The sequence below is a fragment of the Vigna radiata genome, chromosome 5 (genome assembly GCF_000741045.1).
Source record: "Vigna radiata var. radiata cultivar VC1973A chromosome 5, Vradiata_ver6, whole genome shotgun sequence".
In the NCBI taxonomy this organism is placed as follows: Eukaryota; Viridiplantae; Streptophyta; class Magnoliopsida; order Fabales; family Fabaceae; genus Vigna; species Vigna radiata.
In genome coordinates, this window is record NC_028355.1 from 3,961,624 (window position 1) to 3,977,322 (window position 15,699).

Genomic DNA, 15,699 nt, shown 5'->3' on the forward strand with positions numbered 1-15,699 from the left:
ATTTAACATAAATCTTAAATTAGTCAAGATATTTTAAGAGACCCATTAGACGTTTGTTGGTTAGAGGAATAGATGTTAATTGTCTTTTTGACGTCAAGCACCAAACGTCTATTAAAAGATTAAATTTCTGTTGGTAAGAGGAACAAATGTTAATTGCCTTTTTGACGTCTGTTTGTCAAAGAACAGAAGTTTGGTGTTCAAATTCATAAAAAAAGGGGTTAAATATGCTTTTAGTCTCTGAAGTTTCACTGATTTTTGGTTTTAGTCCCTGCATAGAACATCGATAGCATTTCGTCCTCTTGGTATGGAAACATGTATGTTTAGTCCCTAAAAATAGACGGCGTTAAATTTTTGGTGAGGTGGCTAATGGTCCTGCCATATCTTCTGTGTACACTGCCTGCCACATATATTTTTTTTTTAATTTGGAAAAACTTTTTTGGTTTTGCACGTGCGTTGAGTTATCAGATTGAATTAGGATGAGATTATGACTTAGGGATTTTAGGTCAAATTCGTTTTTTTGCAATTGGGGAAAAGTGACGTTTTTCGCCAGAATCATTCCCACGCCGCCGACTTTCTTCACCACCAACCCTTTCACAACCCTCGGGCTACTTCCTCTGTTGCATACTACTATCTTACCCTTCACCAGGTTTGGATCCAAGGAATTCTCCATGCAGAGGGAGTCCCCAAGAATCCCTGAAAGAAGGAACTTTTTTAATTTTCACCAAACCCATGTCAGAGAACCAATACACATCCACGAAAGCATGGATTTTTCAATGAAGAAAGAAGGAGAAAGGGTCACCAAATTGGAGGTTTGCTGGAGAAGAACATCAGCAATAGGGGTAGAAGCACGAGTCTGAGCACAAGGTTTGGAAAGAGCAGTGAAGCGGAGAAGCTTGCGATTGGATCCAAGGAAAGAGGAAGAAGGGTTGGTTTTGAAGTGACACTTGCTTTATGCCTCTATGTATGTTGTTTTCTACTCTAATTGCAAACAAACATTAATGAATACCACAAAATCCAACCGCCAGCTTCGTGACCCTTGGAGAAGAATCTGGCATTGATGAGCTTACGGTTGCAGTTTTTGGGAGAGAACTTGGCGCCGGTTTCGCACGCACCTTTCCAACGTCGGGGAATTGGGCGAGGTTCAAATCAGAAAAGCTGCGGTGCTCAGGCCAGACGCCGATATCAAAGACTCCAATGATGACATCAGAGCCATAGTCGGATTCGGACCATAGGCCAGTATTCGTGTTAATGGTTTCCAGAAACGTCACTTTTCCCCAATTGCAAAAAACGAATTTGATCTTAAATCCCTAAGTCATAATCCTAATTCAATATGATAACTCAACACACGTGCAAAACCAAAAAAGCTTTTCCAAATTAAAAAAAATGATACGTGGCAGGCAGTTTACAGAGAAGACGTGGCAGGGCCGTTAGCCACCTCACCAACAAATTAATGCCGTCTATTTTTAGGGACTAAAAATACATGTTTCCATACTAAGAGGACGAAATGCCATCAATGTTCTATGCAGGGACTAAAACCAAAAATCAGTGAAACTTCACGGACTAAAAACATATTTAACCCTAAAAAAAATGAGCATGAGAAAATTTTTGTGCGCACTTTCTTTATTGCAAGTCGAATCTCTCTAGAAAAGCTTTCAGTGATCGCCAAAGGTAATGTTTCTTTCACTTAACACAAATGTACATTGTTTGATGACTTTATGTATGATTTCCTTTTATTTTAACTGGTTGGTTTCGTGCATAAACACCATTTGAAGTATTGTCGAGTTCTCTGTTTTCTCTCTCTGGTGGTGGTTGTCTTCTCTTCACCCTCACAGCGACACATGTTTACTCCCTTAGCTCATGGCTAGTTTCATTTTTTGATATTTATGTATAGTGATTGTTGCATTTTCATTGGTTGTTGCACTTTTCATTGGTTGTTGCACTTTTCATTGGTTGTTAATACTACTAAAATTTTGAAATTTTTTGTAATGTATTCTTGTATTGTATATTAATTTTCATGGTTTCAGTGGTGAAAAATATTGACGAAAAAAAAAACAAGCCCATAAATTGGCGTTTGTTGAAATGTCATTAACATCTCTTATAAATATAAGGTTTAAACCTCTTTTTGGTTCCTAAGTTATAAGCTAGTGTTCAGTTTAGTCCCCGCTTTTAAAAATGTCAACCTTTGATCCCTAAGTTATAAAAAATATTTCAAATCAGTCCCTACCGTTAAATATCCACTAACGGAGTTAACTTTTTCTTTCTCTCTCTTCTGCTCCTCTGAATTTCTGTGAAGATAACAACTTGTTCTTTCTCTCTCTTATACCCTCTGAATTTATCTGAAAACAACAACTTTTGTAGACAATTTTTTTTCTAATTTTTTTTTGAAGATGCATAACCCCATAACGTTACTCCATTTTCTAGCGAGTCCAAATTCATTGTTTTGACAGCTGAATCCAAGAAAAGTGAAGACGGAGGGTTGAACTTCGTTGGGAACCAGAGGGAGGGGATTGACTTGCAAGACCTGCTAAGGGCCTCGGCTGAGGTTCTGGGGAGTGGCAGCTTTAGATCCACTTACAAGGCCATGCTTCTGAACGGGCCAGTGGTGGTGGTAAATGTTATAAGAAAAGTAAGGATTTAAGGTTTAAGGATCTAAGCAACAATTTTTTTCTTGTTCATTTTATGAGTTTTCAGTATCTTCTTCTCATCTCATGCCAAAGCCAAGAGTGAAGAAGCAAAGGTAAGATTCAACTACACTCCAATCCAATGCTGGCGCTGATTCGGAACTGCTCCATGCCACTCGCACGTACGGTGCGACCTCCATATCGCACCCAGGTCCAACCTTATTTCTCGTGCATTGTGCGTGCATCCATGTCCCCACTTGTCAAATTTCCGTCTCAGGTTCTCCTTGGTTTGTCAGAGAAGGAGTTGGGACAACTTGCCTTTAACTTCGGTCAGGTATATTTATCATCTTTTTCCAATTTAATTGGAGCAAAATATAAAAGAAAAAAATATATTTTGATTTCTCGTTTTTTGGTTCGATTTTTTCAGGAAACCTACATGGGCAAGCAACTTTATCATTTCTTATACCAGAGGAAGTTTAGAGAAATTAATGATTTCTATCAATGGGGGTTTATTATTATTTTTCTACTCTTTTTTATTCATTCCCTTTCTTTTATATTTTTTTTTTCTTTTTATGTTTTTCTAGACTTAACATTTAATTATGGTTGTGTTATGGTTTTCTTACATTGCAGTGCCTGATGGTTTTAGGAATAATCTTGAAGAAGCTGGATGGAAGGTGGGACGGTCTCTTATTTTCGAAACTGTAACTGCAGCTGATGGAACTGTTAAGTTGTTGTTAAAGTTGGAGGACAGTAGATTGATTGAAACTGTTGGCATTCCAGTAATGGATGATACAGGTTTGAGTCGCCTCACGGCATGTGTCTCATCACAGGTTGATTGAATTAAATCCAATAGTGAAGAGATTCAAGCACATGAACGACGTGGGGAAGAAAGAGTTTTTTGACCACACAAACAGGCTCGGAAAATTGTCACATCCCAATCTACTCCCTCTCGTTGCATTCTACTACGGAAAAGAAGAGAAGCTTTTGGTTCATGACTTTGCTGAACTTTAGACTCAGTTCAGAGAGCTCTGTGATGTGTGCTTCTGAAATGGAAGAGAAAAAAAATTGAGTTTGGAGAATCGGTGACGACTGCAACAGGCAAAAGCAAAACGTTCTTGAGTCATGCATGACCCAACAAAATTTTAGAAAAAAAATTATCTGCAAAAGTTGTTGTTTTCTCATAGAAATTCAGAGAAGTATAAGAGAGAGAAAGAAAAAGCTGTTATCTTCACAGAAATTCAGAGGAGCAGAAGAGAGAGAAAGAAAAAGTTAACTCCGTTAGTGGATATTTAACGGCAGGGACTGATTTGAAACATTTTTTATAACTTAAGGATCAAAGGTTGACATTTTTAAAAGCGGGAACTCAACTGAACACCAGCTTATAACTTAGGGAACAAAAAAATGTTTAAACCTAAATACAACATACGTTAATTGAAGTTTGTTCAAAGATAACAAACGTCAATTTAACATCTCTCACTATGATGTCAGACATTTCACCTATGTCAAAAGTCAAATATAACACACGTTAAAAATTATTTTTGTGTTAGTGATATATATATATATATATATATATATATATATATATATATATATATATAAAAGCTATTAATATTTTTAATAATTTAAACAGGGACAGAGACGAAGACACACATGGTTATTAGGACAAGTATGAGGACCGAGACATAGTGGATATATACATATTCATTTACATCCTCATACTCAGTTGAAAACATTAAGTATTATCCATATTCATACCTAATTGAAAAAAATCCAATGTGAGAATTCTTTGTTATATCTATAAGGAGACAAGTTTATTTGTCATCCCCAAAAAGACTATAGTATTAGAGAAAAAAAATATAAATAAAAATTTTTTAAACAAAATTTTTTTATAATTAATTTTATAAATTAGTTAATAATTTTATAGTATTTCATGCAAACTAATGTAGTCTTAAATTTATACATTAAATATTTCAATTAAAATTATTTATATTTGCACGTTATTATTAATGACATTAAATTTAAACAATAGATACAATAAATAGTAGCATTAATTATATATTACGCTAGTAGTTTTGATTATAAATAAATATTAATTATTAATAAATGTAATTATAAATATAATTTGATGGATTATGATGATAAATCTCAATATAGCTTCCCGTTAACGAAACTAACATCTAAAATTTGCTATAAAAAATGTTTATACAAAATTTATAATTTAATTAAATCTAATTTTATTATGCATTACGTTCCTATAAAAACAAAGGCATAGTGACTAATTGCATTGTGACAGAAAAAACATGTCTTCATCAAACATCCCTCATGTTGTGCTTCAATCTTCTTCGAACCATCACAAGATGCCTGTGATTGGATTTGGCACTGCTTCAAAATCTTCCCCCATTGGCACCAAAGAGGCAGTGTTAGAAGCTATCAAATTAGGTTACAGACACTTTGATACTGCTTCAATATATGGCTCTGAAAAACCCTTAGGAGAAGCCATAGCTGAAGCACTTCAACTTGGCCTTATAGCCTCCAGAGACGAACTCTTCATCACTTCCAAAGTCTGGTGTACTGATAACTTTCCTAATCTTGTTCTTCCAGCCATCCACAAAACGCTTCAGTAAGTACAAAAGTTGTCAATTAATGTGTATATGCATTAGTGTAATGATAAAACCATTATTTCTTATAAAATGCAGGTGTCTGAAGTTGGAATATTTGGATCTTTACTTAATTCAGTGGCCCGTTTCTGTGAGTCCTGGAACTTTGGAGTATCCTTTTCCTGAAGAGGCCCTAGCATCATTTGATTTAAATTTAAAGGGCGTGTGGCAAGCAATGGAAGAGTGCCAAAAGCAAGGCCTTACAAAATTCATTGGAGTCAGCAATTTCAGCTGTCATAAACTTGAAAATCTCCTCTCTTTTGCTACTATTCCTCCTTCTGTCAATCAAGTAAGCCCATAAATTTGTAATTATGTTTTCACAATTATACCTTGTTTTTAAAAGTAATATGATTGCTATCTTTTTTGTAATTATTGTATAATAATTACAATAATATTGAATATGAATAATATAACTTACAAATATTCTAATTAATAAAAGGCTTAAACTCTCCCTTGGTCCTAATATTTGTGTGAAAATCTCAGTTCGGTCCTCAAGTTTTGAACTGTCTCAATTGGGTCATAATTTTTGTAAAAATGCACACATTTTACCCCAACCGTTAACTGATCTCAAACGGCGTTAAGTTTAGCTGACGTGGTATGCTGACGTGTTGGCTTAATCCCTTCTTGGTCCTCGTATTTGTGTGAAAATCTTAGTTCGGTCCTCAAGTTTTGAACTGTCTTAATTGGGTCGTAATTTTTGTAAACATACACACATTTTACCCTAATCGCTAACTGATCTCTGTGCAACAGTTATCTTATCTATCAGTGGAATAAATAGCTTAAAGGCTGGTGATGAACCTATAGGTTACCAAGTTGGTTCATTTACAGAAAAGGCTGTGAGACTGATTGCACTGGTTACGTGAGTTTTCTGATGACTTTATTTTTTGAGCCGACGAGATAATCTGTGTAAAATCCCTGATTCTCAGAGAGATGAATAAAATTCCTAATTCAAATAAACTAAATAATAGGCATTGTGCCACGTGAAACATTGCTTATTTTAAAAAATAATTCATATAATTAAATAATACACGTTAGCATGTCCTCTAGCTACCATGTCAGCTAAACTTAACGCCGTTTGAGATCAGTTAACGATTGGGGTAAAATGTGTGCATTTTTACAAAAATTATGACCCAATTGAGACAGTTCAAAACTTGAGGACCGAACTGAGATTTTCACACAAATACTAGGACCAAGAAGGGATTAAGCCAACACGTCAGCATACCACGTCAGCTAAACTTAACGCCGTTTGAGATCAGTTAACGGTTGGGGTAAAATGTGTGCATTTTTACAAAAATTATGACTCAATTGAGACAATTCAAAACTTGAGGACCAAACTGAGATTTTCACACAAATATTAGGACCAAGGGAGGGTTTAAGCCTTAATAAAAAAATTTAAACAATATAAACTTAAACTAAAAAAATATCAAAATTTTGCTTACCAAAAGATATTTATTTTAATAAAAGTTTAATAGAAAATTTTAAAATTTCTAAGGAACTTAAAATTTAAATAAACTATTTTTCATTATACCATTTCCAATCTTTAATCTTTTAATTTTGATAAAAATTAATTAAATGCTAACTTTAATACCTTCGAACATAGGTTGAGTTGAATCCTGCTTGGCAATAAAAGAAGTTGAGAGAATTCTGCCAAAAAAAAGGTATAATTGTAACTGCGTATAGTCCTTTGGGATCAGTAGGAAGCTATTGGGGTTCCAATAAAGTCATGGACAACGAATTGCTCAAGCAAATAGGAGAAGCTCATGGCAAATCTATTGCTCAGGTAACAATTTCTACTTTAATTTCCTTTCTTAGGTAATAATATGAATTAAGCATTTTGATTTCATTATTTATCCAATGTGGGACTGAAGGAAAGTTCCTTATAAAAGATGATTCATTAGAGGTAAATTATATAAATGTGATTTTGAGTTTAATTAATAATATTTTCAATATAAAATCTTAAAATAATGGCTTTATATTATTATATAGATGTATGTGTTTATTTGTGTGAATACTAACATAGTTTTTTTTTGTGGTTTATTAGGTATCTCTTAGATGGTTGTATGAGTTAGGAGTAACTATTGTGGTTAAGAGCTACAACAAGGAGAGAATGAAGCAAAATATTGAAATATTTGATTGGTCATTAACAAAAGAGGACTATGAAAAAATTGACGAAATCAAGCAGAGTAGGACCGTGGACCTTGGACCAAAACTTTGGGATGAAGAAGATTAATGCAATGCTATGAGTATTATTCCATACACCTTATTTACTTTCCTTTCATAATAAGTTTTAAGTTCAATAAATTATATGATTTTCATACATTCCTTAGAAAATCATATGTTCAATCATGTGCTACATGAATGTAATAAAAATTATTAGTTTGAGTGTCTTGCTTTGTTTTACAATTTTTAAAATCACAATAACTAGCTTTTAAAAGTCTAGTTGGTTGAGATAAATATTAACTTTTTTAACTTAGATTTAAACTCGTGCTTCCACACGAATTGATATTGATTGTGTATTAATAAAATGAATTAGAGATTGAGAAAAAAAAACTAATAAATATTTTTAAGTATGTAATTAAATTTTGAATAAAATTAATTCAAAAATAATTTATAAGTTTAAAAGTTAATATATCTATAAATAGTAGACTTTGTAAATCTCTTTCAAATATGTATTTTAAGTCCATAACCTACTTCTTCTTGCTACTCAATGCCACTTAACAATCTAGAACATTTTGGTAACTTAGATTACCCCTCAATCATCCTCTTAATTCACTAAAAGAACTTATAATTATAGCATAACAAGCATATATCATATTTTCTCGTAAATTTTACATTATAACATAACAATTTCAAGCAACTCAACATATTAGAATTCATAATTCAATTTAATAGTACAATTTAACCACACCATCATTATACAATCATGAATTATAACTTGTCTACCGAGCAAACTTTAATTAAACTAGCTTCCCTTACCTTACACTGAAGTTCTAAAGCTCTAAGAACACACCCCTTTTTTCCTTCCCGCACAAGGAACTATAGAAAATGAATCACCAAATTGTGAGATATAAGAGTCCCTAGGATCTCAGACTACCAAAGAATTAGGAGAAGAACTCTTAAAACACATGCGTCGAAGGATCACTACTCATGATCTCAAACTAAGAACAAAGGACAAAAAGGAGTCGAAACTTACTTGCTCTATACTAAAAGAGGAGCGGATAGAAGTGAAGATTACTCCATCGTAATATCCTAGGAACTTCCTGATCGTCAAATAGATAATGAAGGAGTTAAAAATTTTAGAGAGAAGCGAGAGAAAGTTAAGAGAAAGAGTTTTAGAGAGATGTTGTGTTTTAAATAGAGCTGTCAAAATAGGTTATAACTCACGGGCCAACTCGGCCCACCACGGGTTCGGCTCGGGTTGGGTTTGAAAAATTGTAACTTTTTTATGCGGGTCAATTTTCAATTCAACTCATTTGAACCTGACTCATCCGAGTTGAACCCATGGTGGACCGGGTTGACTCACCAACCTACCTACCTAATTTTGTGGGTGGAGGTGGGTTCGAATTTTTCTGGCTCGCTAATAAATGAGCCGAGTTGAGTTGGTTCATTAAGTGATCAACTATGGTGGACCGGGCCAGGTCGAGCCAGGTGACCCGTTTTGACAACACTAGTTTTAAATAATCAGACAAGTTTAAGAAATTCTATTGATTTTATTGAATTATTTTAACTTTAAAACACTTGGTCTCATTATTTTAAAACATATATAAATTCTAATACTCTATTTTCTCGGTTCTTACAATTTTATTTATTTTAAAAATAGTTTTATAATTAAAAAAATGTTAAGTTTAAAAAAGTCAAATTAAAAAAGGACAAATTAAAAAAAATAATATTAGTAATATAATTTTGATTTAAAATAAAATTTTATTTAAAGAATAAATTTGGAAAACAAATTCAGAAAATAAATAGAAGAATTTATTTATTTACTTTAATTTAAAGGATAAATTTAGAAAACAATTATTATACCGAAAAGGAATATCATGCATAATAATTACAAGTCATATCTAATAAATATAATACATATCAGTATTTCATGCACATTAATATAGCCTTAACTTAATACATTAATGACATCAGATTTAAAAGTTAAATACAATAAATGGTAATATCAACTATATATAACGTTGTATCATTAATAATAATTTGGACAGTAAATATATCATTAATTATTAATAAATATATTTATAAATACACTTAATGGACCATGATACATCTTTATAAACTGAAATGATAATAATGAATCAAGTTACCATAGAAATTAATATAATATTATCATTACTTATATATTTTAAACTAATTTTATTTTTAATTGATATAAAACCTATTATACCTACATAAATTTATCATGTGTTAAACTAAGTATTTATGAATGATCGGTTTTATAACAATAAATTGAACAAATCTTATGATAAACTTTGATATTATACTAAAAAATAAATTTAATTAAAAGTAAATAAATTCTTAAAAATTATAATTAAATTAAATTCAATATTTAATGTATACATCATGTACCTATAAAAATAGTCATAGTTTCTTTGTCTTTCATGGGATATCAATTCATCTAAACACATTTTGACGAATTGTATTGTGACAAAAACGAATATGTCTTCATCAAACATTCCTTATGTAGTGCTTCAATCCTCTTCAAACCATCACAAAATGCCTGTGATTGGATTTGGCACTGCTTCACCTTCCATTGATGGCACCAGAGAGGCATTGTTAGAAGCTATCAAAGTAGGTTACAGACACTTTGACACTGCAAAAATATATGGTTCTGAAAAACCCCTTGGAGAAGCCATAACTGAGGCACTTCAACTTGGCCTCATAGCCTCCAGAGACGAACTCTTCATCACTTCTAAACTCTGGTGCACTGATAATTTTCCTCATCTTGTTCTTCCTGCTATCCACAAAACACTTCAGTAAGTACAAAATTCGTCAATTACATATGCATAAAAAGGTTAAATATGTTTTTAGTCCTTATACTTTACGACGATTTTGGTTTTAGTCTCTCTTTTAAACTAAGGTACAATTTAGTCCTTCAACTTTAGAAAACTCTGGTTTTAGTCATTTTTACCAAATTTTTTTAACTTTTTTTGTTATTTCAAACGCGTTTCTCAGTTAACATTGAAGCAAAAATGTGTCAAGCAGTGTAAACAATCTGAATGTTATAATGAAACATACTTGAAGCAGTAAATAAAGTTAAAAAAATTTGGTAAAAATGACTAAAAACAGAGTTTTCTAAAGTTGAAGAACTAAATTGTACCTTAGTTTGAAAGAGGGACTAAAATCAAAATTGTTCCAAAATATAGGGACTAAAAACATATTTAACCCTATGCATAAATTACTCTATACAAGAATAATTTTGGTTACAATAATAATAATAATATATTACCAACTAATATTACTTATGAAACATAGTATTAATGTTTTTTCCTCTACTGATTTTATAATTTTATATATTTTTATTAATTATAGAGTGTAATTTTGAATATTAAAAATTGGGCTATGTGGGGCCTAAATCTAATGCAGGTCTTTGAACTTGAAATATCTGGATCTTTATTTGGTTCAATGGCCCGTTGCTATGAAGCACGGAGATTGGGATTACCCTTTTCCTGAAGAGGCAATAACATCATTTGACTTAAAGGGCGTGTGGCAAGCAATGGAGGAGTGCCAAAAGCAAGGCCTTACAAAATTCATTGGAGTCAGCAATTTCAATTGTCATCAACTTGAAAACCTCCTTTCTTTTGCTACTATTCCTCCTTCTGTCAATCAAGTAAGCCCATAAATTTGTAATCATGTTTTCACAATAATACATTGTTTTTATAAAGGTAATATGATTGCTAAAAAGATAAATTTTTATAATTCTAAAAAATAAAAATGTGTCGAATAAATGATTAGATAAAATTATTCAATTTTTATTACACCATTTTCTAGCCATTTACTTGTTAACTTAGATATTATAATAGTTAATATAAGATATAAGTGTCTTTTATTTATTTAATATTATTTTTTATTAACAAAAAAACTCCTCACTTTTGATAGGTAAAGAAAAAGGAATTAATATACAGACAATATATCACACAAATCCCCTAATTAATAAAAAGTTAAACGATATAAACTTGATTAAAAATATTAAAATTTTCAATACTCAATAAATAGTTATTTAAAAAAAACTCAGGTAAAAATATTCAAATTTATAAAAGACTTAAAATTTAAATAGATTAATTTTGGTTATAGCATTTCCTAACTTTTAATCTTTTAATTTAGATAAAAATGAATTGGATGATGACTTTAATAGTGTGAATCAGGTTGAGTTGAATCCTACTTGGCAACAAAAGAAGTTGAGAGAATTATGCGAAAAAGAGGGTATAGTTGTAACTGCGTGTAGTCCTTTGGGATCCGTAGGAAGCTTTTGGGGTTCTAACAAAGTAATGGATAATGAATTGCTCAAGCAAATTGGAGAAGCTCATGGCAAATCTGTTGCTCAGGTAATAATTTTTACTTTAACTTCCTTTCTCAATCATAGATGTCAAATTTCAATGGCGAAACATAAAACAAAACAATATGATGTAACTAAGCATTTTGGTTTCAATATTTATCCATGGAAGATTGAGGAAGAACTCTTCCGAACAAATTACGAAAAGATTATACAAATATGATTTGACGCCAACTTATATAAATGATTAAGTCAATTTTAATCTAAAATCATAAAATGTTAAATGATTTTTTCTATGATATTTAAATTTTTTATTTTTATATAATGTGACACTTATTTAATTAAAAAATAAAATCATAAATATAAATATTATGTATATTTGTGTCAACACTAACATTTCTTTTTATTTATTAGGTATCTCTTAGATGGTTGTATGAGTTAGGGATAACTATCGTGGTTAAGAGCTACAACAAGGAGAGAATGAAGCAAAATCTGGAAATATTTGATTGGTCATTAACAAAAGACGACTATGAAAAAATTGATGAAATCAAGCAGATTAAGACCTTCAACCTTGGACCAAAACTTTGGGATGAAGAAGATTAATGCAATGCAATGAATATTATTCCAAACACCTCATTTACTTTCCTATCAACTTTCCTTTCATCATAAGTTTTATGTTCAATAAAATATGATTTTCATACATTCCAAGAAAATCATATCCTATCTCCTATCAATTTCTACATGAATGTAATAAAATCCATTAGTTTGATTCTCTTACTTTGTTTTACAATTTTTAAATTCAAAATAAGAAGCTTTAAAAATCTCATTGGGTGATGTTTCGGTAGGATTGAGATCCCTAACACAAAACATTCAAAGTTGTCCGTTTCATCATCTAGTTGTGTTGTTTTCTCTCTTTTCCTTGTCTTAATAGGGGGGAGGGTGCCTTCAAAAGACACTCTAATGCTTAAGTCAGTGACTTTGCGTAATAATCTTGTAGTAAAGATTAGTAATTAAATTGACTTTGCATAATAATCTTGTAGTAAAGATTAGTAATTAGAGTTCATTCCCCTCCTACCTACCTACTTTGCATAATATAAGACAATAATTTTTTTTAATGTTTTTTATTGTTTTAATATTATTTTATAATAATTATAATAATATTGAATATGAATAATATAAAAAATATCCTAATTAATAAAAAAATTTAAACAATATAAACTTAAACTAAAAAATATAAAATTTTGCATACCACTAGATATTTATTTTAGTAAAAGTTTAATAGAAAATTTTAAAATTTATAAGGAACTTAAAATTTAAATAAAAATATTTTTCATTATACCATTTCCAATCTTTAATCTTTTAATTTAGATAAAAATGAATTAAATGCTAACTTTAATACCTTCAAACACTGAGTTGAATCTTGCTTGGCAACAAAAGAAGTTGAGAGAATTATGCTAAAAAAAGGGTATAATTGTAACTGCGTATAGTCTTTTGGGATCAGCAGGAAGCTTTTGGGGGTTCCAATAAAGTCCTGAACAACCAATTGCTCAAGCAAATTAGAAAAGCTCATGACAAATCTGTTGCTCAGGTAACAATATATGCTTTAATTTCCTTTCTAAGGTAATAATATGAATTAAGCATTTTGATTTCAATATTTATCAAATGTGAGACTAAAGGGAAGTTCCTTATAAAAGAGGATTCATTAGAGGAAAATCATATAAATGTGATTTTGAGTTTAATTAATAATATGATAAGTATAAAACCTTAAAATAATGGCTTTATATTATTATATACATGTGTGTTTATTTGTGTAAATACTAACCTAATTCTTTTTTATTTATTAGGTATCTCTTAGATGGTTGTATGAGTTAGGGGTAACTATGATGGTTAAGAGCTATAACAAGGAGATGATGAAACAAAGTCTGGAAATATTTGATTGGTCATTAACAAAAGATGACTATGAAAAAATTGATGAAATCAAGCAGAGTAGGACCTTTAACCTTGGACCAAAACTTTGGGATGAAGAAGATTAATGCAATGCTATGGATATTATTCTAAACACCTCATTTATATCAACTTTTCTTTCATCATAAGTTTTAAGTTCAATAAAATATGATTTTCATACATTCCAAGAAAATCATATCCTATCTTGTATCATTTTCTACATGAATCTAATAAAATCTATTAGTTTGATTGTCTTGCTTTGTTTTACAATTTTTAAATTCACAATAAGTAGATTTAAAAATATAATTGGATGAAATAAATGTTAACTTTTTTAAATTAGAATTCTTATTACCTCTTTATAAAATAAGTTAAACTAATTTATGTAATTGATTATGGATTTAATAAATGCACAACGATAAAAAACTTGTTTAAAAATTCTCATAATTGTTCGATATAATCAATTATGACAAGTCATAATTTATTATTGATAATCAATTATTATAATTTGATAATCAATTATCTTGAGTGTAAAATGAAGTTTTCTGATTCAAAACGAATTTTGATGCAACCTAAGGCAAACAATACATAGAATCAAAGATAAACCACATTCTATACATAAATCTACTAAATTACAAAAGCTTTAACACAAGACAGTTCTTCATTAAGATCTTCTTGCAACAAGAGCACTTGAGACATGACTTTGAGACATCATCAAAACTTTTTCTCTTCTAGCATTGTGCTTTATATCACTCTCTTTTCGTCTACCAACGTGGTTATGGCATTGCATACATGCTCCATTATGTTGATGACATCATTCTCATCACCTCATCCCCTGACCTTCGTAAATCTACCATGACACTAATTTCCTCTGAATTTGCTATGAGGGATCTTGGTCCTTTGAGTTATTTTCTTGGGATTGTTGTGACAAGACATGTAGGTGGCATATTCCTCAGTCAAAACACCTATGTTAGTGACATCATTACATGTCGACATGACCTCTTGCAATCTTTCTTCTACTCCAGTTGATACTAAGAAAAAGCTCAATACATCCTCTGATACACCATATGAGGATCCTATGTACTAGAGTCTTTTCGGAACCCTACAATATCTCACCTTCACTCGCCCTGACATTTCATATATTGTTCAACAAGTTTTTTTGTACATGCATGTCCTCTGCACTAAGAACATGCTAGCATTGAAACAAATTGAGATACTTATTTCTTACATTGATGTTGATTGGGGTGAATGTCTTGACACGAAACGCTCCACATTTAGTGACTATGTTTCTTGGTGACAACCTCATCTTCTAATCTTCAAAGCGCCAACATAATATTTCTTATTATAGTACAAAGGCTGAATACCGAGGTGTTGCAAATGTTGTTGCTAAATCTTGTTAACTCCACAATCTCCTACTGAAACTTCATTTTCCTTTCTCTCAAGCTACTTTGGTGTACTATGATAATGTTAGTGCCATTTATCTATATGGTAATTATGTGTAAAATCAATGCATAAAACATATTGAGATAGATATTCACTTTGTTCGGGAAAAAGTATCTTGTGGTCAAACGTGAGTTCTTCACGTCCCTTTCCATCATTAGATCGTTAACATCTTCACCTCTTGAGTTCTTTTTTTATGATTTTCAAACCAATCTAAGCATTCGCGAACCTTCCACTTAGATTGCACAGGTGTGATAGAATCAAAATTTTTCTTCTGAAATTAAGTCAATTAATAATTAATCTCTTGTAATTAAGTTAATCAATTCCTATAATTAGGTTATTAAATATTTTGTAGTTATGTTGTGCATCCCGATTCATATCATAATACTCTTATGTATATATACTTATCTCCTATACTATACATAATGAGACATTTAAGTCATTTTTTTTTCTTACACTTAGAAACTTTTGTTGATTGACCGTTACCCATCCTTAAGAAATAGAAGCACATTGAGTTTATTTTAAAAAATGTATAAAAGCTTAATTA

At 30.9% G+C, this 15,699-nt stretch overlaps 1 protein-coding gene and 1 pseudogene across 1 annotated transcript; both read left to right on the forward strand.

Moving 5' to 3' along the window:
- Positions 1–4,908: 4,908 nt before the first annotated feature.
- Positions 4,909–7,508, forward strand: LOC106760084 (annotated as a pseudogene).
- Positions 7,509–9,896: 2,388 nt separating this feature from the next.
- Positions 9,897–12,400, forward strand: LOC106760085 (NAD(P)H-dependent 6'-deoxychalcone synthase-like). Its single transcript, XM_014643518.2, has 4 exons — positions 9,897–10,254; positions 10,865–11,108; positions 11,644–11,823; positions 12,186–12,400. The coding sequence occupies exons 1-4, from the start codon at positions 9,938–9,940 to the stop codon at positions 12,372–12,374; spliced, it is 930 nt and encodes a 309-aa protein (XP_014499004.1). The 5' UTR covers positions 9,897–9,937; the 3' UTR covers positions 12,375–12,400.
- Positions 12,401–15,699: the final 3,299 nt, after the last annotated feature.